The sequence below is a fragment of the Mobula hypostoma genome, chromosome 9 (assembly GCF_963921235.1).
Source record: "Mobula hypostoma chromosome 9, sMobHyp1.1, whole genome shotgun sequence".
In the NCBI taxonomy this organism is placed as follows: domain Eukaryota; kingdom Metazoa; phylum Chordata; class Chondrichthyes; order Myliobatiformes; family Myliobatidae; genus Mobula; species Mobula hypostoma.
The window spans coordinates 54,408,214-54,434,396 of NC_086105.1; the positions used below are offsets into that span (position 1 = coordinate 54,408,214).

At 51.7% G+C, this 26,183-nt stretch overlaps 1 protein-coding gene across 1 annotated transcript in view; it reads right to left on the minus strand.

The window, feature by feature from the left end:
• Positions 1 to 24,942, minus strand: part of LOC134352242 (aldo-keto reductase family 1 member B1-like) — a 169,849-nt gene extending 144,907 nt beyond the window's left edge. Inside the window, exon 1 of the mRNA XM_063059534.1 lies at positions 24,784 to 24,942. Coding sequence (XP_062915604.1) covers positions 24,784 to 24,942 — 159 coding nt within the window. The remainder of the gene's footprint in view (positions 1 to 24,783) is intronic.
• Between the last annotated feature and the right edge of the window lie 1,241 nt (positions 24,943 to 26,183).

The window sequence follows — 26,183 nt, forward strand, 5'->3', positions numbered from 1 at the left end:
CCAGCCTCCTGCCTCCTGCCAAGCCTCGACTCAATTCTCCAGCCTCTAGCCTCAAGCCTGAAGACTGCAGCCTCCTGCCTATCGCCAAGCATCAAGTCAAGTCTCTAGCCTCTAGCCACAGCCTGAAGACTCCAGCCTCATGCCTCCTGCCACGCCTCGCTTCAAGTCTCTAGCCTCCAGTCTGAAGCCTGAGTCTCCAGCCTCCTGCATCCTTCCAAACCTTGCCTCAAGTCTCAAGACCCTAGTACCAAGCCTGAGGACTCCAGCCTCCAGCCTCCTGCCAAGCCTCGCCTCAATTCTCTAGCCTCTAGCCTCAAGCCTGAAGACTCCAGCCTCCTGCCTCCTGCCAAGCCTCGCCTCGACTCTCTAGCCTCAAGCCTGAAGACTCCAGCCTCCTGCCTCCTGCCAAGCCTCACCTCCAGTCTCTAGCCTCCAGCCTCAAGTCTGAACACTCCAGCCTCCTGCCTCCTGCCAAGCGTCGCCTCAAATTTCAAGCCTCAAGCCTGAAGACTCCATCCTCCTGCCTCCTGCCTACCCTCGCCTCAAGTCTCTAACCTCTTCCCTCAAGCCTAAAGACTACAGCCTCCTGCCTACTGCCAAGCATCACCTCAAGTCTCTAGCCACAAGCCTGAAGACTCCAGTCTCATGCCTCCTGCCAAGCATTGCCTCAATTCTCTAGCCTGTAGTCTCAAGCCTGAAGACTCCAACCTCCTGCCTCCTGCCAAGCCTCGCCTATAGTCTCTAGCCTCAAGCCTGAATTCTCCAACCTCCTGCCTCCTGCCAAGCCTCGCCTCAGGTCTCCGGCCTCAAGCCTGAAGACACCAGCCTCCTGCATCCCGCCAAGAGTCACCGCAAAGCTCCAGCCTCAGGCCTCCTGCCAAGCCTCGGCTCAAGTCTCCAGCCTCTAGCCTCAAGCCTGAAGACTCCAGCCTCCTGCCAAGCCTCGCCTCAAGTCTCTAGCCTCCAGCCTCAAGCCTGAGTCTCCAGCCTCCTGCATCCTTCCAAACCTTGCCTCAAGTCTCAAGACCGTAGTACCAAGCCTGAGGACTCCAGTCTCCTGCCTCCTGCCAAGCGTCGCCTCAAGTCTCTAGCCTCTAGCCTGAAGACGCCAGCCTCCTGCCTCCTGCCATGCCTCGCCTCAAATCTCTAGCCTCAGACCTGAAGACTCCATCCTCCTGCCTCCTGCCTAGCCTCGCCTCAAGTCTCTAGCCTCTAGCCACAAGCCTGAAGACTGCAGCCTCCTGCCAAGCCTCGACTCAATTCTCCAGCCTCTAGCCTCAAGCCTGAAGAATGCAGCCTCCTGCCTACTGCCAAGCCTCGCCTCAAGTCTCTATCCTCCAGCCTCAAGCCTGAGTCTCCAGCCTCCTGCATCCTTCCAAACCTTGCCTCAAGTCTCAAGACCCTAGTACCAAGCCTGAGGACTCCAGCCTCCTGCCTCCTGCCTCCTGCAAAGCCTCGCCTCAATTCTCTAGCCTCTAGCCTGAAGACGCCAGCCTCCTGCATCCTGCCGAGCCTCGCCTTAAATCAAATCTCTAGCCTCAGACCTGAAGACTCCAGCCTCCTGCCTCCTGCCAAGCGTCGCCTCAAATCTCTAGCCTCAGACCTGAAGACTCCATCCTCCTGCCTCCTGCCTAGCCTCGCCTCAAGTCTCTAGCCTCTAGCCACAAGCCTGAAGACTCCAGCCTCCTGCCAAGCCTCGACTCAATTCTCTAGCCTCTAGCCTCAAGCCTGAAGACTCCAGCCTCCTGCCAAGCCTCGCCTCAAGTGTCTAGCCTCAAGCCTGAAGACTCCAGCCTCCTGCCTCCTGCCAAGCCTCACCACGACTCTAGCCTTTAGCGTCCTGCCAAGCCTCACCTCCAGTCTCTAGCCTCCAGCCTCAAGCCTGAACACTCCAGCCTCCTGCCTCCTGCCAAGCGTCACCTCAAATCTCTAGCCTCAAGCCTGAAGACTCCAGCCTCCTGCCTCCTGCCAAGCCTCGCCTCAATTCTCTAGCCTCTAGCCTGAAGACGCCAGGCTCCTGCCTCCTGCCGAGCCTCGCCTCAAATCTCTAGCCTCAGACCTGAAGACTCCATCCTCCTGCCTCCTGCCTAGCCTCACCTCAAGTCTCTAACCTCTTGCCTCAAGCCTGAAGACTCCAGCCTCCTGCCTACTGCCAAGCATCACCTCAAGTCTCTAGCCTCTAGCCTGAATTCTCCAGCCTCCTGCCTCCTGCCAAGCGTCGCCTCAAGTCTCTAGCCTCAATCCTGAAGACTCCAGCCTCCTGCCTCCTGCCAAGCCTCGCCTCAAGTCTCTAGCCTCAAGCCTGAAGACACCAGCCTCCTGCATCCCGCCAAGTGTCGCCCCAAGGTTCTAGCCTCAAGCCTGAAGACTCCAGCCTCCTGCCTCCTGCCAAGCGACGCCTCTAGTCTCTAGCCTCTAGCCTGAAGACGCCAGCCTCCTGCCTTGCCTCGCCTCAAATCTCTAGCCTCAGACCTGAAGACTCCATCCTCCTGCCTCCTGCCTAGCCTCACCTCAAGTCTCTAGCCTCTAGCCACAAGCCTGAAGACTCCAGCCTCCTGCCAAGCCTCGACTCAATTCCCCAGCCTCTAGCCTCAAGCCTGAAGACTACAGCCTCCTGCCTACTGCCAAGCCTCGCCTCAAGTCTATAGCCTCCAGCCTCAAGCCTGAAGACTCTAGCCTCATGCCTCCTGCCACGCCTCGCCTCAAATCTCTAGCCTCCAGCCTCAAGCCTGAGTCTACAGCCTCCTACATCCTTCCAAACCTTGCCTCAAGTCTCAAGACCCTAGTACCAAGCCTGAGGACTCCAGCCTCCTGCCTCCTGCAAAGCCTCGCCTCAATTCTCTAGCCTCTAGCCTGAAGACGCCAGGCTCCTGCCTCCTGCCGAGCCTCGCCTCAAATCTCTAGCCTCAGACCTGAAGACTCCATCCTCCTGCCTCCTGCCTAGCCTCACCTCAAGTCTCTAACCTCTTGCCTCAAGCCTGAAGACTCCAGCCTCCTGCCTACTGCCAAGCATCACCTCAAGTCTCTAGCCTCTAGCCTGAATTCTCCAGCCTCCTGCCTCCTGCCAAGCGTCGCCTCAAGTCTCTAGCCTCAATCCTGAAGACTCCAGCCTCCTGCCTCCTGCCAAGCCTCGCCTCAAGTCTCTAGCCTCAAGCCTGAAGACACCAGCCTCCTGCATCCCGCCAAGTGTCGCCCCAAGGTTCTAGCCTCAAGCCTGAAGACTCCAGCCTCCTGCCTCCTGCCAAGCGACGCCTCTAGTCTCTAGCCTCTAGCCTGAAGACGCCAGCCTCCTGCCTTGCCTCGCCTCAAATCTCTAGCCTCAGACCTGAAGACTCCATCCTCCTGCCTCCTGCCTAGCCTCACCTCAAGTCTCTAGCCTCTAGCCACAAGCCTGAAGACTCCAGCCTCCTGCCAAGCCTCGACTCAATTCCCCAGCCTCTAGCCTCAAGCCTGAAGACTACAGCCTCCTGTTCTACTGCCAAGCCTCGCCTCAAGTCTATAGCCTCCAGCCTCAAGCCTGAAGACTCTAGCCTCATGCCTCCTGCCACGCCTCGCCTCAAATCTCTAGCCTCCAGCCTCAAGCCTGAGTCTACAGCCTCCTACATCCTTCCAAACCTTGCCTCAAGTCTCAAGACCCTAGTACCAAGCCTGAGGACTCCAGCCTCCTGCCTCCTGCAAAGCCTCGCCTCAATTCTCTAGCCTCTAGCCTGAAGACGCCAGCCTCCTGCCTCCTGCCAAGCCTCGCCTTAAATCAAATCTCTAGCCTCAGACCTGAAGACTCCAGCCTCCTGCCTCCTGCCAAGCATCGCCTCAAGTCTCTAGCCTCTAGCCTGAAGACGCCAGCCTCCTGCCTCCTGCCGTGCCTCGCCTCAAATCTCTAGCTTCAGACCTGAAGACTCCATCCTCCTGCCTCCTGCCTAGCCTCGCCTCAAGTCTCTAGCCTCTAGCCACAAGCCTGAAGACTCCAGCCTCCTGCCAAGCCTCGACTCAATTCTCTAGCCTCTAGCCTCAAGCCTGAAGACTCCAGCCTCCTGCCTCCTGCCAAGCCTCGCCTCAAGTCTCTAGCCTCAAGCCTGAAGACTCCAGCCTCCTGCCTCCTGCCAAGCCTCACCACGACTCTAGCCTTTAGCGTCCTGCCAAGCCTCACCTCCAGTCTCTAGCCTCCAGCCTCCTGCCTCGCCTCACCACGACTCTAGCCTATAGCGTCCTGCCAACCCTCACCTCCAGTCTCCAGCCTCCAGCCTCAAGTCTGAACACTCCAGCCTCCTGCCTCCTGCCAAGAGTCGCCTCAAATCTCTAGCCTCAAGCCTGAAGACTCCAGCCTCCTGCCAAGCCTCGCCTCAATTCTCTAGCCTCTTGCCTCAAGCTTGAAGACTCCAGCCTCCTGCTTCCTGCCAAGCGTCGCCTCAAGTCTCTAGCCTCAATCCTGAAGACTCCAGCCTCCTGCCAAGCCTCGCCTCAAGTCTCCAGCCTCAAGCCTGAAGACTCCAGCCTCCTGCCTCCTGCCAAGCCTTGCCACAAGTCTCCAGCCTTTATCCTCCTGCCAAGCCTCATCTCCAGTCTCTAGCCTCCAGCCTCAAGCCTGAAGACACCAGCCTCTTGCATCCCGCCAAGAGTCGCCGCAAAGCTCCAGCCTCAGGCCTCCTTCCAAGCCTCGGCTCAAGTCTCTAGCCTCTAGCCTCAAGCCTGAAGACTCCAGCCTCATGCCTCCTGCCAAGCCTTGCCTCAATTCTCTGGCCTGTAGTCTCAAGTCTGAAGACTCCAGCCTCCATCATCCTGCCAAGCGTCGCCTCAAGTCTGAAGACTACAGCCTTCTGCCTACTGCCAAGCCTCGCCTCAAGTCTCTAGCCTCCAGCATCAAGCCTGAAGACTCCAGCCTCCTGCCTCCGTCCAAACCTTGCCTCAAGTCTCAAGCCCCTAATACCAAGCCTGAGGACTCCAGCCACCTGCCTCCTGCCAAGCCTCGCCTCAAGTCTCTAGCCTCAAGCCTGAAGACACCAGCCTCCTGCCTCCCGCCAAGTGTCACCCCAGGGTTCTAGCCTCAAGCCTGAAGACTCCAGCCTCCTGGCTCCTGCCGAGCGTCGCCTCTAGTCTCTAGCCTCAGACCTGAAGACTCCATCCTCCTGCCTAGCCTCGCCTCAAGTCTCTAGCCTCTCGCCACAAGCCTGAAGACTCCAGCCTCCTGCCTCCTGCCAAGCCTCGACTCAATTCTCCAGCCTCTAGCCTCAAGCCTGAAGACTGCAGCCTCCTGCCTATTGCCAAGCATCAAGTCAAGTCTCTAGCCTCTAGCCACAGCCTGAAGACTCCAGCCTCATGCCTCCTGCCACGCCTCGCTTCAAGTCTCTAGCCTCCAGTCTCAAGCCTGAGTCTCCAGCCTCCTGCATCCTTCCAAACCTTGCCTCAAGTCTCAAGACCCTAGTACCAAGCCTGAGGACTCCAGCCTCCAGCCTCCTGCCAAGCCTCGCCTCAATTCTCTAGCCTCTAGCCTCAAGCCTGAAGACTCCTGCCTCCTGCCACCTGCCAAGCCTCGCCTCGACTCTCTAGCCTCAAGCCTGAAGACTCCAGCCTCCCGCCTCCTGCCAAGCCTCACCTCCAGTCTCTAGCCTCCAGCCTCAAGTCTGAACACTCCAGCCTCCTGCCTCCTGCCAAGCGTCGCCTCAAATTTCAAGCCTCAAGCCTGAAGACTCCATCCTCCTGCCTCCTGCCTAGCCTCGCCTCAAGTCTCTAGCCTCTAGCCACAAGCCTGAAATCTCCAGCCTCCTGCCTCCTGCCAAGCCTCGACTCAATTCTCTAGCCTCTAGCCTCAAGCCTGAAGACTCCAACCTCCTGCCTCCTGCCAAGCCTCGCCTCAAGTCTCTAGCCTCAAGCCTGAAGACTCCAGCCTCCTGCCTCCTGCTAAGCCTCACCACGACTCTAGCCTTTAGCGTCCTGCCAAGCCTCACCTCCAGTCTCTAGCCTCCAGCCTCAAGCCTGAACACTCCAGCCTCCTGCCTCCTGCCAAGCGTCGCCTCAAATCTCTAGCCTCAAGCCTGAAGACTCCAGCCTCCTGCCTCCTGCCAAGCCTCGCCTCAATTCTCTAGCCACTTGCCTCAAGCCTGAAGACTCCAGCCTCCTGCCTCCTGCCAAGCGTCGCCTCAAGTCTCTAGCCTCAGACCTGAAGACTCCATCCTCCTGCCTCCTGCCTAGCCTCGCCTCAAGTCTCTATCCTCCAGCCTCAAGCCTGAGTCTCCAGCCTCCTGCATCCTTCCAAACCTTGCCTCAAGTCTCAAGACCCTAGTACCAAGCCTGAGGACTCCAGCCTCCTGCCTCCTGCAAAGCCTCGCCTCAATTCTCTAGCCTCTAGCCTGAAGACGCCAGCCTCCTGCCTCCTGCTGAGCCTCGCCTTAAATCAAATCTCTAGCCTCAGACCTGAAGACTCCAGCCTCCTGCCTCCTTCCAAGCATCGCCTCAAGTCTCTAGCCTCCAGCCTGAAGACGCCAGCCTCCTGCCGTGCCTCACCTCAAATCTCTAGCCTCAGACCTGAAGACTCCATCCTCCTGCCTCCTGCCTAGCCTCGCCTCAAGTCTCTAGCCTCTAGCCACAAGCCTGAAGACTCCAGCCTCCTGCCAAGCCTCGACTCAATTCTCTAGCCTCTAGCCTCAAGCCTGCAGACTCCAGCCTCCTGCCAAGCCTCGCCTCAAGTCTCTAGCCTCTAGCCTCAAGACTCCTGCCTCCTGCCTCCTGCCAAGCCTCACCACGACTCTAGCCTTTAGCGTCCTGTCAAGCCTCACCTCCAGTCTCTATCCTCCAGCCTCAAGTCTGAACACTCCAGCCTCCTGCCTCCTGCCAAGCGTCGCCTCAAATCTCTAGCCTCAAGCCTGAAGACTCCAGCCTCCTGCCTCCTGCCAAGCCTCGCCTCAATTCTCTAGCCTCTTGCCTCAAGCCTGAAGACTCCAGCCTCCTGCCTCCTGCCAAGCGTCGCCTCAAGTCTCTAGCCTCAAGCCTGAAGACTCCAGCCTCCTGCCAAGCCTCGCCTCAAGTCTCTAGCCTCAAGCCTGAAGACACCAGCCTCCTGCCTCCCGCCAAGTGTCGCCCCAAGGTTCTAGCCTCAAGCCTGAAGACTCCAGCCTCCTGCCTCCTGCCAAGCCTCGCCTCAATTCTCTAGCCTCTTGCCTCAAGCCTGAAGACTCCAGCCTCCTGCCTCCTGCCAAGCGTCGCCTCAAGTCTCTAGCCTCAAGCCTGAAGACTCCAGCCTCCTGCCAAGCCTCGCCTCAAGTCTCTTGCCTCAAGCCTGAAGACACCAGCCTCATGCCTCCCGCCAAGTGTCGCCCCAAGGTTCTAGCCTCAAGCCTGAAGACTCCAGCCTCCTGCCTCCTGCCAAGCCTCACCACAAGTCTCCAGCCTTTATCCTCCTGCCAAGCCTCACCTCCAGTCTCTAGCCTCCAGCCTCAAGCCTGAAGACACCAGCCTCTTGCATCCCGCCAAGAGTCGCCGCAAAGCTCTAGCCTCAGGCCTCCTTCCAAGCCTCGGCTCAAGTCTCTAGCCTCTAGCCTCAAGCCTGAAGACTCCAGCCTCATGCATCCTGCCAAGCCTTCCCTCAATTCTGTAGCCTGTGGTTTCAAGTCTGAAGACTCCAGCCTCCATCATCCTGCCAAGCGTCGCCTCAAGTCTCTAGCCTCCAGCATCAAGCCTGAAGACTCCAGCCTCCTGCCTCCGTCCAAACCTTGCCTCAAGTCTCCAGCCTCTAGCCTCCTGCCAAGCCTGACCTCAATTCTCCAGCCTCCTGCCTCCTGCCAAGCCTCGCCTCAAGTCTCCAGCCTCTAGCCTCCTGCCAAGCCTCGCCTCAAGTCTCTAGCCTCAAGCCTGAAGACACCAGCCTCCTGCCTCCCGCCAAACGTCGCCTCAAGGCTCTAGCCTCAAGCCTGAAGACTCCGGCCTCCTGCCAAGCCTTGCCTCAATTCTCTAGCCTCCAGCCGCAAGCCTGAAGACTCCAGCCTCCAGCCAATCCTCGACTCAATTCTCTAGCCTCTAGCCTCAAGCCTGAAAACTCCAGCCTCATCCCTCCTGCCAAGCATTGCCTCAATTCTCTAGCCTGTCGTCTCAAGCCTGAAGACTCCAGCCTCCTGCCTCCTGCCAAGCGTCGCCTCAAGTCTCTAGCCTCAAGCCTGAAGACTCCAGCCTCCTGCCTACTGCCAAGCCTCGCCTCAAGTCACTAGCCTCCAGCCTCAAGCCTGAGGACTCCAGCCTCCTGCCTCCTGCAAAGCCTCGCCTCAATTCTCTAGCCTCTAGCCTGAAGACGCCAGCCTCCTGCCTCCTGCCGAGCGTCGCCTCAAATCAAATCTCTAGCTTCAGACCTGAAGACTCCAGCCTCCTGCCTCCTGCCAAGCGTCGCCTCAAGTCTCTAGCCTCAAGCCTGAAGACTCCAGCCTGCCTACTGCCAAGCCTCGCCTCAAGTCACTAGCCTCCAGCCTCAAGCCTGAAGTCTCCACCCTCCTGCATCCTTCCAAACCTTGCCTCGTCTCAAGACCCTAGTACCAAGCCTGAGAACTCTAGCCTCCTGCCTCCTGCAAAGCCTCGCCTCAATTCTCTAGCCTCGAGCCTGAAGACGCCAGCCTCCTGCCTCCTGCCGAGCCTCGCCTCAAATCAAACCTCTAGCCTCAGACCTGAAGACTCCAGCCTTCTGCCTACTGCCAAGCCTCGCCTGAAGGCTCTAGCCTCCAGCCTCAAGCCTGAAGTCTCCAGCCTCCTGCATCCTTCCAAACCTTGCCTCAAGTCTCAAGACCCTAGTATCAAGCCTGAGGACTCCAGCCTCCTGCCTCCTGCCAAGCCTTGCCTCAATACTCTAGCCTCAGACCTGAAGACTCCATCCTCCTGCCTCCTGCCTAGCCTCGCCTCAAGTCTCTAGCCTCTAGCCACAAGCCTGAAGACTCCAGCCTCCTGCCAAGCCTCGACTCAATTCTCTAGCCTCTAGCCTCAAGCCTGAAGACTCCAGTCTCATGCCTCCTGCCAAGCATTGCCTGAATTCTCTAGCCTGTAGTCTCAAGCCTGAAGACTCCAGCCTCATGCCTCCTGCCAAGCCTCGCCTATAGTTTCTAGCCTCAAGCCTGAAGACTCCAGCCTCCTGCCTCCTGCCAAGCCTCGCCTCAAGTCTCTAGCCTCTAGCCACAAGCCTGAAGACTCCAACCTCCTGCCCCCTGCCAAGCCTCGACTCAATTCTCTAGCCTCTAGCCTCAAGCCAGAAGACTCCAGCCTCCTGCCTCCTGCCAAGCCTCGCCTCAAGTCTCTAGCCTCTAGAATCCTGCTAAGCATCGCCTCAAGTCTCTAGCCTCAAGCCTGAAGACTCCAGCCTCCTGCCTCCTGCCAATACTCGCCTCAAGTCTCTAGCCTCTAGACTGCTGCAAAGCCTCGCCTCAAGTCTCTAGCCTCAATCCTGAAGACTCCAGACTCCTGCCTCCTGCCAAACCTCGCCTCAAGTCACTAGCCTCAAGCCTGAATACTCCATCCTCCTGCCTCCTGCCAAGCCTCGCCTAAAGCCTGAGGCCGCTAGTCTCCTGCCAAGCCTTGCCTCTCGTCTCTAGCCTCAAGCCTGAAGACTCTAGCCTCCTGCCTCCTGCCAAGCCTCGCCTCAACTCTCTAGCTTCAATCCTGAAGACACCAGCCTCCCTCCTCCAGCCAAGCGTCGCCTCAAGGCTCTTGCCTCAAGCCTGAAGACTCAAGCCTCCTTCCTCCTGCCAAGCCTCGCCTCAAGTCTCTAGCCTCTAGACTCCTGCCAAGCCTTGCCTCAAGTTTCTAGCCTCTAGCCTCAAGCCTGAAGACTCCAGCCTCTTGCCTACTGCCAAGCCTCACCTCAAGTCTCTAGCATCTAGCCTCAAGCCTGCAGACCCCAGTCTCCTGCCTCCTGCCAAGCTTCGCCTCAAGCTGAATACTCTAGCCTCCTGCCAAGCCTCGCCTCAAGTCTCTAGCCTTAAGCCTGAAGACTCCAGCCTCCTGCCTCCTGCCAAGCCTTTCCTCAAGTCTCTAGCCTCTAGTCTCAAGCCTGAAGACTCCAGCCTCCTGCCTCCTGCCAAGCCTTGCCTCAATACTCTAGCCTCAGACCTGAAGACTCCATCCTCCTGCCTCCTGCCTAGCCTCGCCTCAAGTCTCTAGCCTCTAGCCACAAGCCTGAAGACTCCAGCCTCCTGCCAAGCCTCGACTCAATTCTCTAGCCTCTAGCCTCAAGCCTGAAGACTCCAGTCTCATGCCTCCTGCCAAGCATTGCCTGAATTCTCTAGCCTGTAGTCTCAAGCCTGAAGACTCCAGCCTCATGCCTCCTGCCAAGCCTCGCCTATAGTTTCTAGCCTCAAGCCTGAAGACTCCAGCCTCCTGCCTCCTGCCAAGCCTCGCCTCAAGTCTCTAGCCTCTAGCCACAAGCCTGAAGACTCCAACCTCCTGCCCCCTGCCAAGCCTCGACTCAATTCTCTAGCCTCTAGCCTCAAGCCAGAAGACTCCAGCCTCATGCCTCCTGCCAAGACTTGCCTCAATTCTCTAGCCTGTAGTCTCAAGCCTGAAGACTCCAGCCTCATGCCTCCTGCCAAGCCTTGCCTATAGTTTCTAGCCTCAAGCCTGAAGACTCCAGCCTCCTGCCTCCTGCCAAGCCTCGCCTCAAGTCTCTAGCCTCTAGAATCCTGCTAAGCATCGCCTCAAATCTCTAGCCTCAAGCCTGAAGACTCCAGCCTCCTGCCTCCTGCCAATACTCGCCTCAAGTCTCTAGCCTCTAGACTGCTGCAAAGCCTCGCCTCAAGTCTCTAGCCTCAAACCTGAAGACTCCAGACTCCTGCCTCCTGCCAAACCTCGCCTCAAGTCACTAGCCTCAAGCCTGAATACTCCATCCTCCTGCCTCCTGCCAAGCCTCGCCTAAAGCCTGAGGCCGCTAGTCTCCTGCCAAGCCTTGCCTCTCGTCTCTAGCCTCAAGCCTGAAGACTCTAGCCTCCTGCCTCCTGCCAAGCCTCGCCTCAACTCTCTAGCTTCAATCCTGAAGACACCAGCCTCCCTCCTCCCGCCAAGCGTCGCCTCAAGGCTCTTGCCTCAAGCCTGAAGACTCAAGCCTCCTTCCTCCTGCCAAGCCTCGCCTCAAGTCTCTAGCCTCTAGACTCCTGCCAAGCCTTGCCTCAAGTTTCTAGCCTCTAGCCTCAAGCCTGAAGACTCCAGCCTCTTGCCTACTGCCAAGCCTCACCTCAAGTCTCTAGCATCTAGCCTCAAGCCTGCAGACCCCAGTCTCCTGCCTCCTGCCAAGCTTCGCCTCAAGCTGAATACTCTAGCCTCCTGCCAAGCCTCGCCTCAAGTCTCTAGCCTTAAGCCTGAAGACTCCAGCCTCCTGCCTCCTGCCAAGCCTTTCCTCAAGTCTCTAGCCTCTAGTCTCAAGCCTGAAGACTCCAGTCTCCTGCCTCCTGCCAAGCCTCGTCTCAAGTCTCTAGCCTCAAGCCTGAAGACACCAGCCTCCTGCCTCTGGCCAAGCATCGCCTCAAGGCTCTAGCCTCAAGCCTGAAGACTCAGTCCTCCTGCCTCCTGCCAAGCCTTGCCTCAAGTCTCCAGCCTCCTGCCTCCTGCCAAGCCTTGCCTCTAGTCTCTAGCCTCCTGCCAAGCTTCGCCTCTAGACTCTAACCTCCTGCCAAGCCTTGCCTCTAGTCTCTAGCCTCCTGCCTCCTGCCAACCATCGCCTCAAGTCTCTAGTCTCAAGCCTGAAAACTCCAGCCTCCTGCCTCCTGCCAAGCCTCGCCTCTAGTCTCTAGCCTCAAGCCTGAAGACTCCAGCCTCTTGCCTCACCTCGCCCCTAGTCTCTAGCCTCCTGCTAAGCCTCACCTCTAGTCTCTAGCCTCCTGCCAAGTCTCGCCTCTAGACTCTAGCCTCCTGCCAAGCCTCTCCTCAAGTCTCTGGCCTCCTGCCTCCTACCAAGCCTCGCCTCTGGTCTCTAGCCTCTAGCCTTCTGCCAAGCCTTGCCTCTAGTCTCTAGCCTCAAGCCTGAAGACGCCAGCCTCCTGCCTCATACCAAGGCTCGCCTCAAGTCTCTAGCCTCCTGCCTCCTGCCAAGCCTTGCCTCAAGTCTCTAGCCTCCTGCCTCCTGCCAAGCCTCGCCTCCAGTCTCTAGCCTCAAGCCTGAAGACTCCAGTCTCCTGCCTCCTGCCAAGCCTCGCCTCAAGTCTCTAGCCTCCTGCGTCCTGCCAAGCCTCGCCTCTAGCCTCCTGCCACCTCACCTCTAGTCTCTAACCTCCTGCCAAGCCTCGCCTCTAGTCTCTAGCCTCAAGCCTGAAGACGCCAGCCTCCTGCCTCAGGCCAAGCCTCGTCTCAAGTCTCTAGCCTCAAGCCTGAAGACGCCAGCCTCCTGCCAAGCCTTGCCTCAAGTCTCTAGTCTCAAGCCTGAAGACTCCAGTCTCCTGCCTCCTGCCAAGCCTCGCCTCTAGCCTCCTGCGTCCTGCCAAGCCTCGCCTCTTGCCTCCTGCCACCTCACCTCTAGTCTCTAACCTCCTGCCAAGCCTCGCCTCTAGTCACTAGCCTCAAGCCTGAAGACGCCAGCCTCCTGCCTCAGGCCAAGCCTCGTCTCAAGTCTCTAGCCTCAAGCCTGAAGACGCCAGCCTCCTGCCAAGCCTCGCCTCAAGACTCTAGCTTCTAGCCTCATGCCTGAAGACTCCAGCCTCCTGCTAAGCCTCGCCTCTGGTCTCCAGCCTCCTGCCAAGACTCGCCTCAAGACTCTAGCCTCTAGCCTCAAGCCTGAAGACTCCAGCCTCCTGCCTCCTGCCAAACCTTGCCTCAAGTCTCTAGCCTCTAGTCTCAAGCCTGAAGACGCCAGCCTCCTGCCTCAGGCCAAGCCTCGCCTCAAGTCTCTAGCCTCTAGTCTGAAGACGCCAGCCTGCTGCCAAGCCTCGCCTCAAGATTCTAGCCTCTAGCCTGAAGTTGAAGACTCCAGCCTCCTGCCAAACCTTGCCTCAAGTCTCTAGCCTCTAGCCTCAAGCCTGAAGACTCCAGCCTCCTGCCAAGCCTCATCCTTGCCTAGTTCTGGGGTCTGAGCCAGAGGCAAGACCCAGGTTCTGGGTCTTTGTCCAGTCTCTGGCTCAGTGTCTATGCCCGGGCTCCTCGCTCTCTTGTCCAGTCCTGTTCCAGGTTCCTGGTTTTCCTGTCCACATCCTTGCCCTCACCCTGTATCCTAGTCCAATCCCTAGTACTTCAGTGTCTGTGTCTTGCACTTGGGTGTGTTCCTAGCCAGCTCCTTATGACAGGGGATGAAAGAAAAGCGTAGTAAATGGAGGAGTCACAAGTGGTTCTGCAGATGCTGGAAATCTTGAGCGACAGCCATAAAATGCCGGAGGAACTCAGCAAGTCTGGCAGCATCGATAGGAGGGGAATAAACAGTCATCACTTCGGGCCAAGACCATTCATCCAATGATTATTCCACTCCATAGATGAGGTCTGACTTACTGAGCTTCTCCAGCATTTCTGGGGGTTGCTCAAGAAATAGAGGAGACTCTGATGAGAGCCCTACCACCCACAGCAGAGTGGAAGCCACAGGAAAGGTTAAAGGCAGACATCTTAAAAGGTTCTGCTGTAAAAAGTCTCATGTCAGAATGTATAACTTATAGACCTGTTTGTTTTCATCTTATGGGTGTTCAAGAATTTCAGCTGATTTACATTGAAGTCCATTAAGTTTATTTGGAAGTCTCAAAGTGATGTGGAAAAGTCTTTCATTTCCTCCTGTTGGACAGCACAGTAACTTCACAGTTAGCATAATATGCTATTACAGTGCTGGCGATCCGCATTCAATTCCTGCCACTGTCTGTAAGGAGTTTTACGTTCCCTCAGTGGCCACGTGGGTTGCCTCTCAGTTTTTCTGTTTCCTCCCACAGTCCAAAGTCAGAGACGTCAGTAGGTTAATCGGTCACAAGAGTGTAATTGGGTACCGTGGGCTTGTTGGACCAGAGCAGCCATTACTGTGCTATATATCTCTGTCCCTAAATAATAATTGCAATGAAACATTTGGGAATGTTATTGAGTTATTTTTGCCCAGAGCACTGTGCAGATCAAAACAACAATTCTCTGATATTATCGTGCCGATTCAAGCTCAACACTCTGCAGGTTAAACGTGAAAGTCATTGAAGATTCCTTATTTGCGGAGGGTTGATATTTTATTTTCAGACTAGATGCTGTAAGGTTATGTAAAATACAGGTACATTTCCAATCCAAGACATTGCTGGAACAAAAAAGTCAGTTTACTGGAGAAATAAACTTAAAGAATTCCTGTCTCTTGTTCTCTGCAAAATTCTGAACTTTGCAAAGGTTTTCTGCATTTTGGCTGCCTTTGTTGTTCCCCAATCTTCTTTCTCTTTCTTTACTGCTCTGTTCTCTACATTACACTAATCTCCATATTGTGTAATTCTTCCCTTATCCTCTATTTGTCATGTCCATCACTTAGTTGTTCCCTTTGATTTCTTATCTATATTCTTATTTTATAGTCTCCAGAGGGTTCCTGTGCTGTGGAAGACATCCTGCCTCGTCCTTGTGCCAAAGACGCCACGCCCCAGCGGCCTCAATGACTACAGACCGGTGGCATTGACCTCCCACATCATGAAGACCCTGGAGAGACTTGTTCTGGAGCTGCTCTGGCCTACGGTTAGGCCACACTTAGATCCCCTCCAGTTTGCCTACCAGCCCCGACTAGGAGTTGAGGATGCCATTGTCTACCTGCTGAACCATGTCTACGCCCACCTGGACAAGCCAGCGAGCACTGTGAGGGTCATGTTTTTTGACTTCTCCAGTGCGTTCAACACCATCCGCCCTGCTCTGCTGGGGGAGAAGCTGACAGCGATGCAGGTGGATGCTTTCCTGGTGTCATGGATTCTTCATTACCTGACTGGCAGACCACAGTATGTGTGCTTGCAACACTGTGTGTCTGACAGAGTGATCAGCAGCACTGGGGCTCCACAGGGGACTGTCTTGTCTCCCTTTCTCTTCACCATTTACACCTCGGACTTCAACTACTGCACAGAGTCTTGTCATCTTCAGAAGTTTTCTGATGACTCTGCCATAGTTGGATGCATCAGCAAGGGAGATGAGGCTGAGTGCAGGGCTAAGGTAGGAAACTTTGTCACATGGTGTGAGCAGAGTTATCTGCAGCTTAATGTGAAAAAGACTAAGGAGCTGGTGGTAGACCTGAGGAGGGCTAAGGCACTGGTGATCCCTATTTCCATCCAGGGGGTCAGTGTGGACATGGTGGAGGATTACAAATACCTGGGGATACAAATTGACAATAAACTGGACTGGTCAAAAAACACTGAGGCTGTCTACAAGAAGGGTCAGAGCCGTCTCTATTTCCTGAGGAGACTGAGGTCCTTTAGCATCGGTCGGACGATGCTGAGGATGTTCTACAAGTCTGTGGTGGCCAGTGCTATCATGTTTGCTGTTGTGTGCTGGGGCAGCAGGCTGAGGGTAGCAGACACCAACAGAATCAACAAACTCATTCGTAAAGCCAGTGATGTTGTGGGGATGGAACTGGACTCTCTCACGGTGGTGTCTGAAAAGAGGATGCTGTCGAAGTTGCATGCCATCTTGGACAATGTCTCCCATTCACTACATAATGGACTGGTTGGGCACAGGAGTACGTTCAGCCAGAGACTCATTCCACCGAGATGCAACACTGAGCGTTATAGGAAGTCATTCCTGCCTGTGGCTATCAAACTTTGCAACTCCTCCCTTGGAGGGTCAGACACCCAGAGCCAATAGGCTGGTCCTGGACTTAGTTCCTGGCATAATTTACATATTACTATTTAATTATTTATGGTTTTATTACTATTTAATTATTTATGGTGCAACTGTAACGAAAACCAATTTCCCTCGGGATCAATAAAGTATGACTATGACTATGACTATTGGTTATTAACTCACTGTCTCCATTCCATGCTTGACCATATCTCTTACACTCTGACAAGAATTGCACTGACTAAGATGACTAAACTTAACCTTTATGGCCAGGGTTTGCTTGAGGTAGTCATATGTGCAAACTTACCAGAAGCACAAGGTGGATATGCTCTTCCTCAAGCCTATTTCACCACTTGATAAGTTCAAGGCCTCTTCCATTTTGCCATCAGTTCTCCTATCCTCTAATTTGCCAAGTGTCCAGTCAGATCCCAGTGATATTCTGGTGCCTGGATGTTGCAATAGAGTTGGGGAATCCGGATAGGTTCTTGCCACACAAGAGATTCTGTAGTTGCTGAAAATCCAGAGCAACACACACAAAATACTGGAGGAGGTCAGGCGGCATCTATGGAGAGGAATAAACAGTTGACTTTTTGGGGTGAGATCATTCATCATGGGCTAGAAAAGAAGGGGGCAGAAGCCAGAATAAGAAGGTGGGGGAAGGAGGGGAGTACAAGCTGGCAAGTGATAGGTGAGACCATTATTCCTCTCCAGAGATGCTGCCTGAGCTGTTGAGCTCTGCCAGCATTTTGTGTAGGTTCTTGCTACCTTGGTCATTCCCTTTTCTCTCTGCTACCTTCTTCCTTCTTGGAAAAGATATAGAGGCAAGATTCGCAGAATTAAGAACAGCCTCTTCCCAACTGCTATTAGACTATTGGTTCCCTCTTCCACATCCTCTTCACAGTGATGTTGCCAGGTTGTCTTTTGGCAACATGAGAAACATTTTTAAATTGTCTTTTCTTTAACTTCTCTTGTCAGCAATATTTGGACAACACTTCCATTATCACACAACATGCTGATCTTGAAAGCCATCTTCTATATTCTCTGTGAATTCATTATGTACAACACCTACCGCTAATTTAGTTCTGTCTACATCCCTTTAGTTTTACTATCCTCATTACTTGCAGAACTATTTTGCTGATTTACGATATGTACATTACTCTGTTTGGGGCTTGTAGACAACTCCATATGTGTCCTCTGCTATTAATTCTTTCTCAGCTCCATCCAAACTGATTCTACTTGATCTTTCAAATGAAAACCTTTTTCTTCATCTTTATCTTAGCCTTTATACTCTGTGACTACCTTACACTGAGTTACTGCCGCTTGACTGGCTGATTAGATATTTGCATTAACAAGCAGGTGTACCTAGCAAGGTGGCCACTGAGTGTATTCATTTCAAGAAAAGAATCAACATCATCACATTTGTTTTACTGTTCATTCACAGGATTGAAGTGTTGATGAGAAAAGCAACATTTGAATCACTGAGTTTTGTTCTTGAACTAGGTACTGGTGAGCTGCACTCTATATTTACTCAATCTCGTCATTGTAGTGGTCCAGCATTTGAACCACTGACAATAGAACATAGAACATAGAATAGTACACACAGTACAGGCCCTTCGGCCCACAATGTTGTGCCGACCCTCAAACCCTGCCTCCCATATAAGCCCCCACCTTAAATTCCTCCATATATCTGTCTAGTAGTCTCTTAAACTTCACTAGTGTATCTGCCTCCACCACTGACTCAGGCAGTGCATTCCACGCACCAACCACTCTCTGAGTAAAAAACCTTCCTCTAATATCCCCCTTACCTTAAAGCCATGTCCTTTTGTAATGAGCAATGGTGCCCTGGGGAAGAGACGCTGGCTATCCACTCTATCTATTCCTCTTATTATCTTGTACACCTCTGTCATGTCTCCTCTCATCCTCCTTCTCTCCAAAGAGTAAAGCCCTAGCTCCCTTAATCTCTGATCATAATGCATACTTTCTAAACCAGGCAGCATCCTGGTAAATCTCCTCTGTACCCTTTCCAATGCTTCCACATCCTTCCTATGGTGAGGTGACCAGAACTGGACACAATACTCCAAGTGTGGCCTAACCAGAGTTTTATAGAGCTGCATCATTACATCGCGACTCTTAAACTCTATCGCTCGACTTATGAAAGCTAACACCCCATAAGCTTTCTTAACTACTCTATCCACCTGTGAGGCAACTTTCAGGGATCTGTGGACATGTACCCCGAGATCCCTCTGCTCCTCCACACTACCAAGTATCCTGCCATTTACTTTGTACTCTGCCTTGGAGTTTGTCCTTCCAAAGTGTACCACCTCACACTTCTCCGGGTTGAACTCCATCTGCCACTTCTCAGCCCACTCCTGCATCCTATCAATGTCTCTCTGCAATCTTTGACAATCCTCTACACTATCTACAACACCACCAAACTTTGTGTCATCTGCAAACTTGCCAACCCACTCTTCTACCCCCACATCCAGGTCATTAATAAAAATCACGAAAAGTAGAGGTCCCAGAACAGATCCTTGTGGGACACCACTTGTCACAATCCTCCAATCTGAATGTACTCCCTCCACCACCACCCTCTGCCTTCTGCAGGCAAGCCAATTCTGAATCCATCTGGCCAAACTTCCCTGGATCCCATGCCTTCTAACTTTCTGAATAAGCCTACCGTGTGGAACCTTGTCAAATGCCTTACTAAAATCCATATAGATCACATCCACTGCACTACCCTCATCTATATGCCTGGTCACCTCCTCAAAGAACTATATCAGGCTTGTTAGACACGATCTGCCCTTCACAAAGCCATGCTGACTGTCCCTGATCAGACCATGATTCTCTAAATGCCTATAGATCCTATCTCTAAGAATCTTTTCCAACAGCTTTCCCACCACAGACGTAAGGCTCACTGGTCTATAATTACCCGGACTATCCCTACTACCTTTTTTGAACAAGGGAACGACATTCGCCTCCCTCCAATCCTCCAGTACCATTCCCGTGAACAATGAGGACATAAAGATCCTAGACAGAGGCTCAGCAATCTCTTCTCTTGCCTCGTGGAGCAGACTGGGGAATATTCCGTCAGGCCCCAGGGACTTATCTGTCCTAATGTATTTTAACAACTCCAACACCTCCTCTCCCTTAATATCAACATGCTCCAGAACATTAACCTCACTCATATTGTCCTCACCATCATCAAGTTCCCTCTCATTGGTGAATACCGAAGAGAAGTATTCATTGAGGACTTCACTCACTTCCACAGCCTCCAGGCACATCTTCCCACCTTTATCTTTAATCGGTCCTACCTTCACTCCTGTCATCCTTTTGTTCTTCACATAATTGAAGAATGCCTTGGGGTTTTCCTTTACCCTACTCGCCAAGGCCTTCTCATGCCCCCTTCTTGCTCTTCTCAGCCCGTTCTTAAGCTCCTTTCTTGCTTCCCTATATTCCTCAATAGACCCATCTGATCCTTGCTTCCTAAACCTCATGTATGCTGCCTTCTTCCTCCTGACTAGATTTTCCACCTCACTTGTCACCCATGGTTCCTTCACCCTACCATTCTTTATCTTCCTCACCGGTACAAATTTATCCCTTACATCCCGCAAGAGATCTCTAAACATTGACCACATGTCCATCATACATTTCCCTGCAAAAACATCATCCCAATTCACACCCGCAAGTTCTAGCCTTATAGCCTCATAATTTGCCTTTCCCCAATTAAAAATTTTCCTGTCCTCTTTGATTCTATCCTTTTCCATGATAATTATAAAGGCCAGGGAGCGGTGGTCACTGTCCCCCAGATGCTCACCCACTGAGAGATCTGTGACTTGACCCGGTTCATTACCTAGTACTAGATCTAGTATGGCATTCCCCCTAATCGACAAGGAACAAACAGACATAATTCCAGCTCATCGACATAGTGTCACAGTTATACAGCACTATAGGCCCTTCATCTCAACTCATCTATTCTAACCAAGAAGCCTTCCTGAGCTAATCCCATTTGAACCATATCCCCCTAAATATTTCCTATCCATTAACCTGTCCAAATGTCTTTTAACTGTTGCAAATCTACCACTTCCTCTGGAGCTCGTTTTATATTCCCACCACCCTCTGTTTGAAAGGTGATTGTACATTTTCTTCTATCCCTTGGATCTGATGTGTATAAACTACCAGGCTCTGTTCTTGGTTAATTCCCGTGGAAAAACACATCAGGACACAGTCCAAGAGACTTTGAGAGGGTTGCTGACCAAACTATCCTGCGTAATATACAGGAGATTTTCCACTGAGGCTCAAAACATCAATGAGAAACAACAACGCAACATTTCCAAAGAAAACTACATGCCAATGGGAGTAATATAAGGGTCAATGTAACACCCCTTGAACAGAAAACCTTTTCCTGTTATGTAATTTAAAGTTACTTCATCATGTGTGTGCATTGCAAGTTTTATCTCAGATAAATCAGAGTTTGCACCATTGTCAAGCATCTTTATCTTTTCTTGTTAGTCTCAGCCATGTTCCTGGTAATATTTTATTTATTTTAGTGAGAGATCTACAATGGATAACCGGAATTACATCACACCATGAACTCTGGATGCTAGAACATGGAACAGTACAAAACAATGAAGCCATGTTCAAGTTAGAGGAACAACATTTCATATTCTATCTGGGTAACCTCCAACCATCAATTTCTCTGACTTCTGGAAATTTTTCCCCACCACCTTTTCTCTTTTTCCATTCCCCATTCTGATAATCCTTTCACTCTTCCTCTTTTCCTCTCCTGTCCATCACCTCTCTCTGGTGCTCCTCCTCCTTCCCTTTCTTCTATGGTCCACTTGCAGATTCCTTGTTCTTCAGCCATTTACCTCTTCTACTTATCACCTCCCAGCTGCATACTTCATCTTCCTTCCACTCACCCCCTTTCCCCACACCTGGTCTCTCCTATACCTGCCAGCCTGCATTCCTTCCCCTCCCACCCTCTCATTCTGATTTCTGTACCCTTATTTTCCAATCCTGATTGAGGGTCTTTGCCCAAGACCGACTGTTTATTCCCCCTCCACTGATGTTGTCTGACATGCTAAGTTCCTCCAACATTTTGTATGTGCCACAGAAGGGATTAGTTCAGATGAACATTTGATTACTAATTTAATCAAACTTGCATGTCTATCTTGAATGCCTTTATTGTATTTGCCTCCCCTGGCAATACTTTCCAGGCACCGACCACTATCTATGTTAAAAACTTGCACTACACATCTTTGAACTTACTCCCTCTCATTTTAAATTCCTACTTACTGGGGTTTGACAGTTCACTCCTCAGAGAAAGATACCAGCTGTTTGCCTTATCTATGCCTCTCATTGTCACAACCATGGACCCTGCTGTAGGAACTAGACACCCCTTTAAGGCTGATTTATGCTTGTAGATCAAATGGTCGCCGTAACCTATGCAAGTGGCCTGTCTGTCTGTCTGTCTGTATCTTGTTTTACGGCAGTTGGCATCCAGCTTAATGGTGCATTACCGCCAGCCTCTGCTCCAGAATGTGCACTAGACATACATTCTAAGTCCCTTCACCCAATCGCGCGTACACACACACACACACATATATACAAACCTACACTTCACCCTCCCATCTTTGACCATCCTAGTATCCTATTCCTGTTTATTTGTCATATTCTATAAAAAACCCCTGTACCCCTTAAAAACGCTAAAAATACCCGGACTTGTGCTCTCTCACACATGCCCAGCAACCCTTTTAATGTGAATTCCTGCATCCCCAACTCCCTTAATTTATTTCTCATCATCTCTCTCTGTATCCCATACTTCCTGCAACACAAAACTACATGTTCTACTGACTCCTCTTCCTGACATTCCTCACACAATCCTGTCTGGTGTTTCCCTATCATTTTCAATGTTTTGTTTAATGCACAATGCCCCAGCCTTAACCTAGTCCACACAATTTCCTCTCTTCTGTTTCCATTACCTACCCTAGTAACTGCAACACTCTTTTGTATTTGATATAAATGCCTCCCTTTCCCCTCCCTGTCCCATCTTTCTTGCCACATTCGGTTGACTTTTTCCCAGATTACACACTTAACCTCTGCTTTACTGATACTAATGTGCATTTCCACATTTTCTTTCTTTAACGCCCTCTTTGCCAACTCATCCACCCTCTCATTCTCCTTCACCCTACATGTGCTGGAACCCATAGAAATTTTACCTGACCTCCCTGATTTGCAATTCTTGTAACTAACTGAAGGACTTCATAAAGTACATCTTGCCGACTGTTTGTGTGAAAAGACCTTAAACTTGCTAGAACTGAGGATGAATCTGAACATATCAATGCTTTGGCTTGTCTGGCTTTCTGCACCCATTGCAACGCAACCAACACTGCCAACATCTCCACTGTAAACACCCCTAACTTATTAGATGTTCTTCTTCTGATTCCAATTTCTTTTGCTGGTATTACCACACCAAACCCTGTCACTCCTGTTTCAGGTTCCTTCGCACCATCCGTATAAATGTGAGTATAATCACTATACTTTTCCATCACATGACAGTTAAATGCATTTACCAAATCTGTTTTATATCTTTCTTTCCTTTTTGCCTCTAACAAATGCCAGTCTATGTCAGGCCATACAAGCTTCCATGGAGCTACAACCGGATAAACTACTGAAGGACTTATCCTCAGATCAAACACTCCACATTCTTTCGCGATATCATTCCCTATCCGACTAAAGGTATCCCTCTGAAACCTCCCATTTTCCCAGAACTCCTACAACACTCCTTTAGTAGGGTGAGAATCATTGTGCCCCTGCAAGTTAGCCCAGTAGTTTGCCATCAGTTGCATCCTTCTTAGTTCCAAAGGCATTATTCCCATTTCTACCTGTAGTGTTGACACTGGTGACGTTTTAAAAGCCCCACTGCACATTCTCAAGGCCTGAGCCTGAATCACATCCAGTTTCCTTATAAGAGACCTAGCTGCTGATCCATATACTATATGTCCATAATCCAATACAGATCTTACTAAAGCCACAAACATTCTCTTCAAAGCTGAACAACTTGCTCCCCATTCCCTACCAGTCAAACATCTCATCACATTTATTACTTTTTTACATTTCTCCTCAACTTTCCTGATATGGTCTGCCCATGTTAATCGTGAATCAAATATAACTCCCAGAAATTTAAATAATGCAACCCTTTCTAATTCAACCCCATACATCCTTAACTTCTTCCCTACCTCAACCCTTTTCCTGGTAAAAAAATACAGTTTGAGTTTTATCTAATGAAAATCTACATCCCCAATCATAACCCCACTCCACCACTTCATCAATTGCTTCTTGTAGTTTCCTGATTATATGCTCCATGTTTCTGCCTCTTTTCCACAAGGCCCCATCATCCGCAAACAGTGACCTACCTATATCCACTGGTACCTTTGTGAAGACATCTTTGATCATAATGATGAAAAGTAATGAGCTAATCACACTACCTTGAGGTGTGCCATTTTCCACTATGTACTGTTTTGATAATTCTGATCCAATCCGAACTTGAATTTTTCTACCAAACAAAAAATCTTTAATCCAATTAAAAACTCTCCCACCAACACGCGTGGCCTACCTGCGCTGTGAGCATTTATACTTGTGCGTTGGTGTGTCTGCGTCGCTCTGCAATTCGGACATGTTGCGCATGTGCACACACCTGCCCGCGCAAGGCTTCATGGTCATGGTAGTCTTTCTCGGGGTAAACAAGGAGCGAGCGTCTTTTTTCGTAAAAGCGAAATGTGTCCTCCATAATTTCGGAGGTCTGTAAAGCTTTATAGAAAGCATTGCAGCCAGAGTTCCTTCCCTGCCCTTCAGTCACCCAATGGGAAGCTACTGCAGCTTAGGAGAAAAAGCGATGCCACCAAGCGGACCAATCACAGCTGTTGCGGTCTGCGTTGCCGCGACTCGCAGTTACATTTCGGGAGAGGTGCGCGTCTGTCTACGGCGTAGGGATCCGCGTAGGCTCTGTGCAGGGTTCGCCGCGATGCCGTACCTACGGCGTTGATTTGACGCAGAAGTATAAATCAGCCTTTGGGCAGGCTGCGCAGCAGGCTTGGCAATTGCACTCATGAATATGCATGTTCCAGCTAATTACTGGTTGATTATGGCGGCATTTAATTCCTTTCTTTTCATCATCATCTTCTCGAAATGTGAGCAAAAGCATAGCAACATTATGCTCCCTGCTTACCTTTGTCCTTGTCTGAGAAAGAGGACTACCATTTGACCAAGGCTGGAAGTGAGTGGTCGAAACACACACTGAATGTTGTAGAAACTCACCAGATCAGCCAACATCAATGGAAGAGACTAAAAGGTCAACGTTTCGGGCCAAGACCCTTCATCAGGACTGGAGAAAAACGACGAGAAGTCAGTGTAAGAAGGTGGAGGAGAAAGGGAGATAAACCTTTCAGCTAACCCATTCGTTGCCGGGTGGTGAGGAGCTGACTTGAAATGTCTGAATTGATTTTTCTTGAACAGTTGGAATTCTTCATACATGTATAGTGGTCTGTTGTCACTCACAATTTGTTCTAGTAAGCCTTTTCTGGTCCTCAGAGCGGAGACAGTCTCTGCTGAGGTGATTGTCACTCGGTTCGGATATGGCCCAAGTGCGGAGTGAGAGGCACTGAAGCAGGTCGATAGTTCACAGACTTTAATACGAACAGTGTTAAAGGGAAAATAAAACCGTAAACGCTAGGCCAAACAGGGCCGTTAACTAAATCTCTCAAAGGAAAACGAAGCTTACACTGTGGCTGAAAAGAACATCAAAACATTAAACGAATACCGCTAGTCTTCAGAGCCAGTTGATTTAAAAGTCCAATAACTCAGGGAAGGCCGAATACAAAACAGGAGTGAAGCATTGCTATGCTCTGTCCAAGTCTCGGCAAGCACTACGATGACAAGAATGGAGTTAAATACGATCACGATTGAGTAATAATTATCTGGCACGTGCAAATTCACAAGTGCAATTACCGTATCTACTGTGCTGCCGAATCTGTGGTTGTGACAGGCCCCCTCTCTAGGCACAGCCCCTGAAGCACCACAGACCTGTGTCCACTGGAAGTCCCGGATCAGCGGCTTGTCCAAGATGTCCTTTGCTGGGATCCAGGTACGTTCTTCTGGGCCATATCCTTCCCAGTCCACAAGGTACTGGACCTTACCGGCGAGATGCCAGTTGGCGCCGCACAGTATAGACAAGGGAACCATTTACCAGGCTGTGAAGAGGGGGAGCTGGGGTGACTGGGGCCAGGGAAGAGGTAGTAACTGGCTTGAGCTGGGAAAACATGGAATACTGGGTGGATTTTCAGTGACGCTGACAGACGCAATCTTAGGACACCTTGTTGACAGCCTTTTCCACTACAAATGTAGCGCGGTGCCAATTTCTGGTTCTCAACTTTCAGGGGAAGATACCCCGATGACAACCAGACCTCCTCTCCTGGCTTGAAAGGCCTTACCTGTCAACGGAGCTGATCAGCCTGCCGGGAATGCTGTTTCTGGGCATGCAACAGAGAAGTCCTGGCTCGTCTCCAGGTGTGCTTGTAGCGCTGGATCAGCTGTTCGGCAGCAGGAACTCCTACGTCAATCTCCTGATCAAGGAAGAGCAGGGGCTGGAATCCCTTCTGGCATTCAAAGGGAGACATACTGGTGGAGGACGAATGGAGGTTATTGTGAGCGATTTCCGCCCAAACCAATTGGGAGTTCCAGGACGTGGGGTTGGAAGAGGCCATTAGAATCTCTCAGTCTGGTCATTAGATTGGGGATGGAAGCCAGACGAGAGGCTGGCCATGGCTCCTACAAAGAGCAGAAAGCCTTTCAAAAGCGGGAAGTGAACTGTGGTCCACGATCAGACACTATGTCTTGAGGAAAGCGATGGAGCCTGAACACATGTTGAACCATGAGTGTGGCAGTCTCACAAGCCAGTGGGAGCTTGGGGAGGGCAATGAAGTTGGCAGCCTTGGAAAATCAATCCACAACATCCAAGATGGTGGTGTTTCCATTAGATGGGGGCAGACTAGTGATGAAATCTACTGAGAGGTGGGACCAGGGGCAGTGGGATACAGGTAGTGGACATGACATCACGCCAGCGTCCTGTGGGTCTGTTTTGTTCCGAGCGCAGGTGGGACAAGCAGATACGAAGATGTGGACATCCTGGGACATAGATGGCCACCAAAGTTGTCTCTTTATAAATTTCTAAGTCCATTGAATTCCCGGATGTCCAGCCAGATGTGAGGAGTGACCCCATTCCAACACTTTGGAATGCACCACAGCAGGGACAAACAGCTGGTTGGGAGGAACCCCATCTGGGCCTGGATCTGATTGTTGGGCAGCCCTCACCTCTGCCTCTATTCCCCAGATCACCGGAGTAGCGATACACGAGCGAGGAAGAATGGGCTCTGGATCGACATTGTCCTCAGATCCGTTGAACTGCCGGGAGAGAGCGTCGGCCT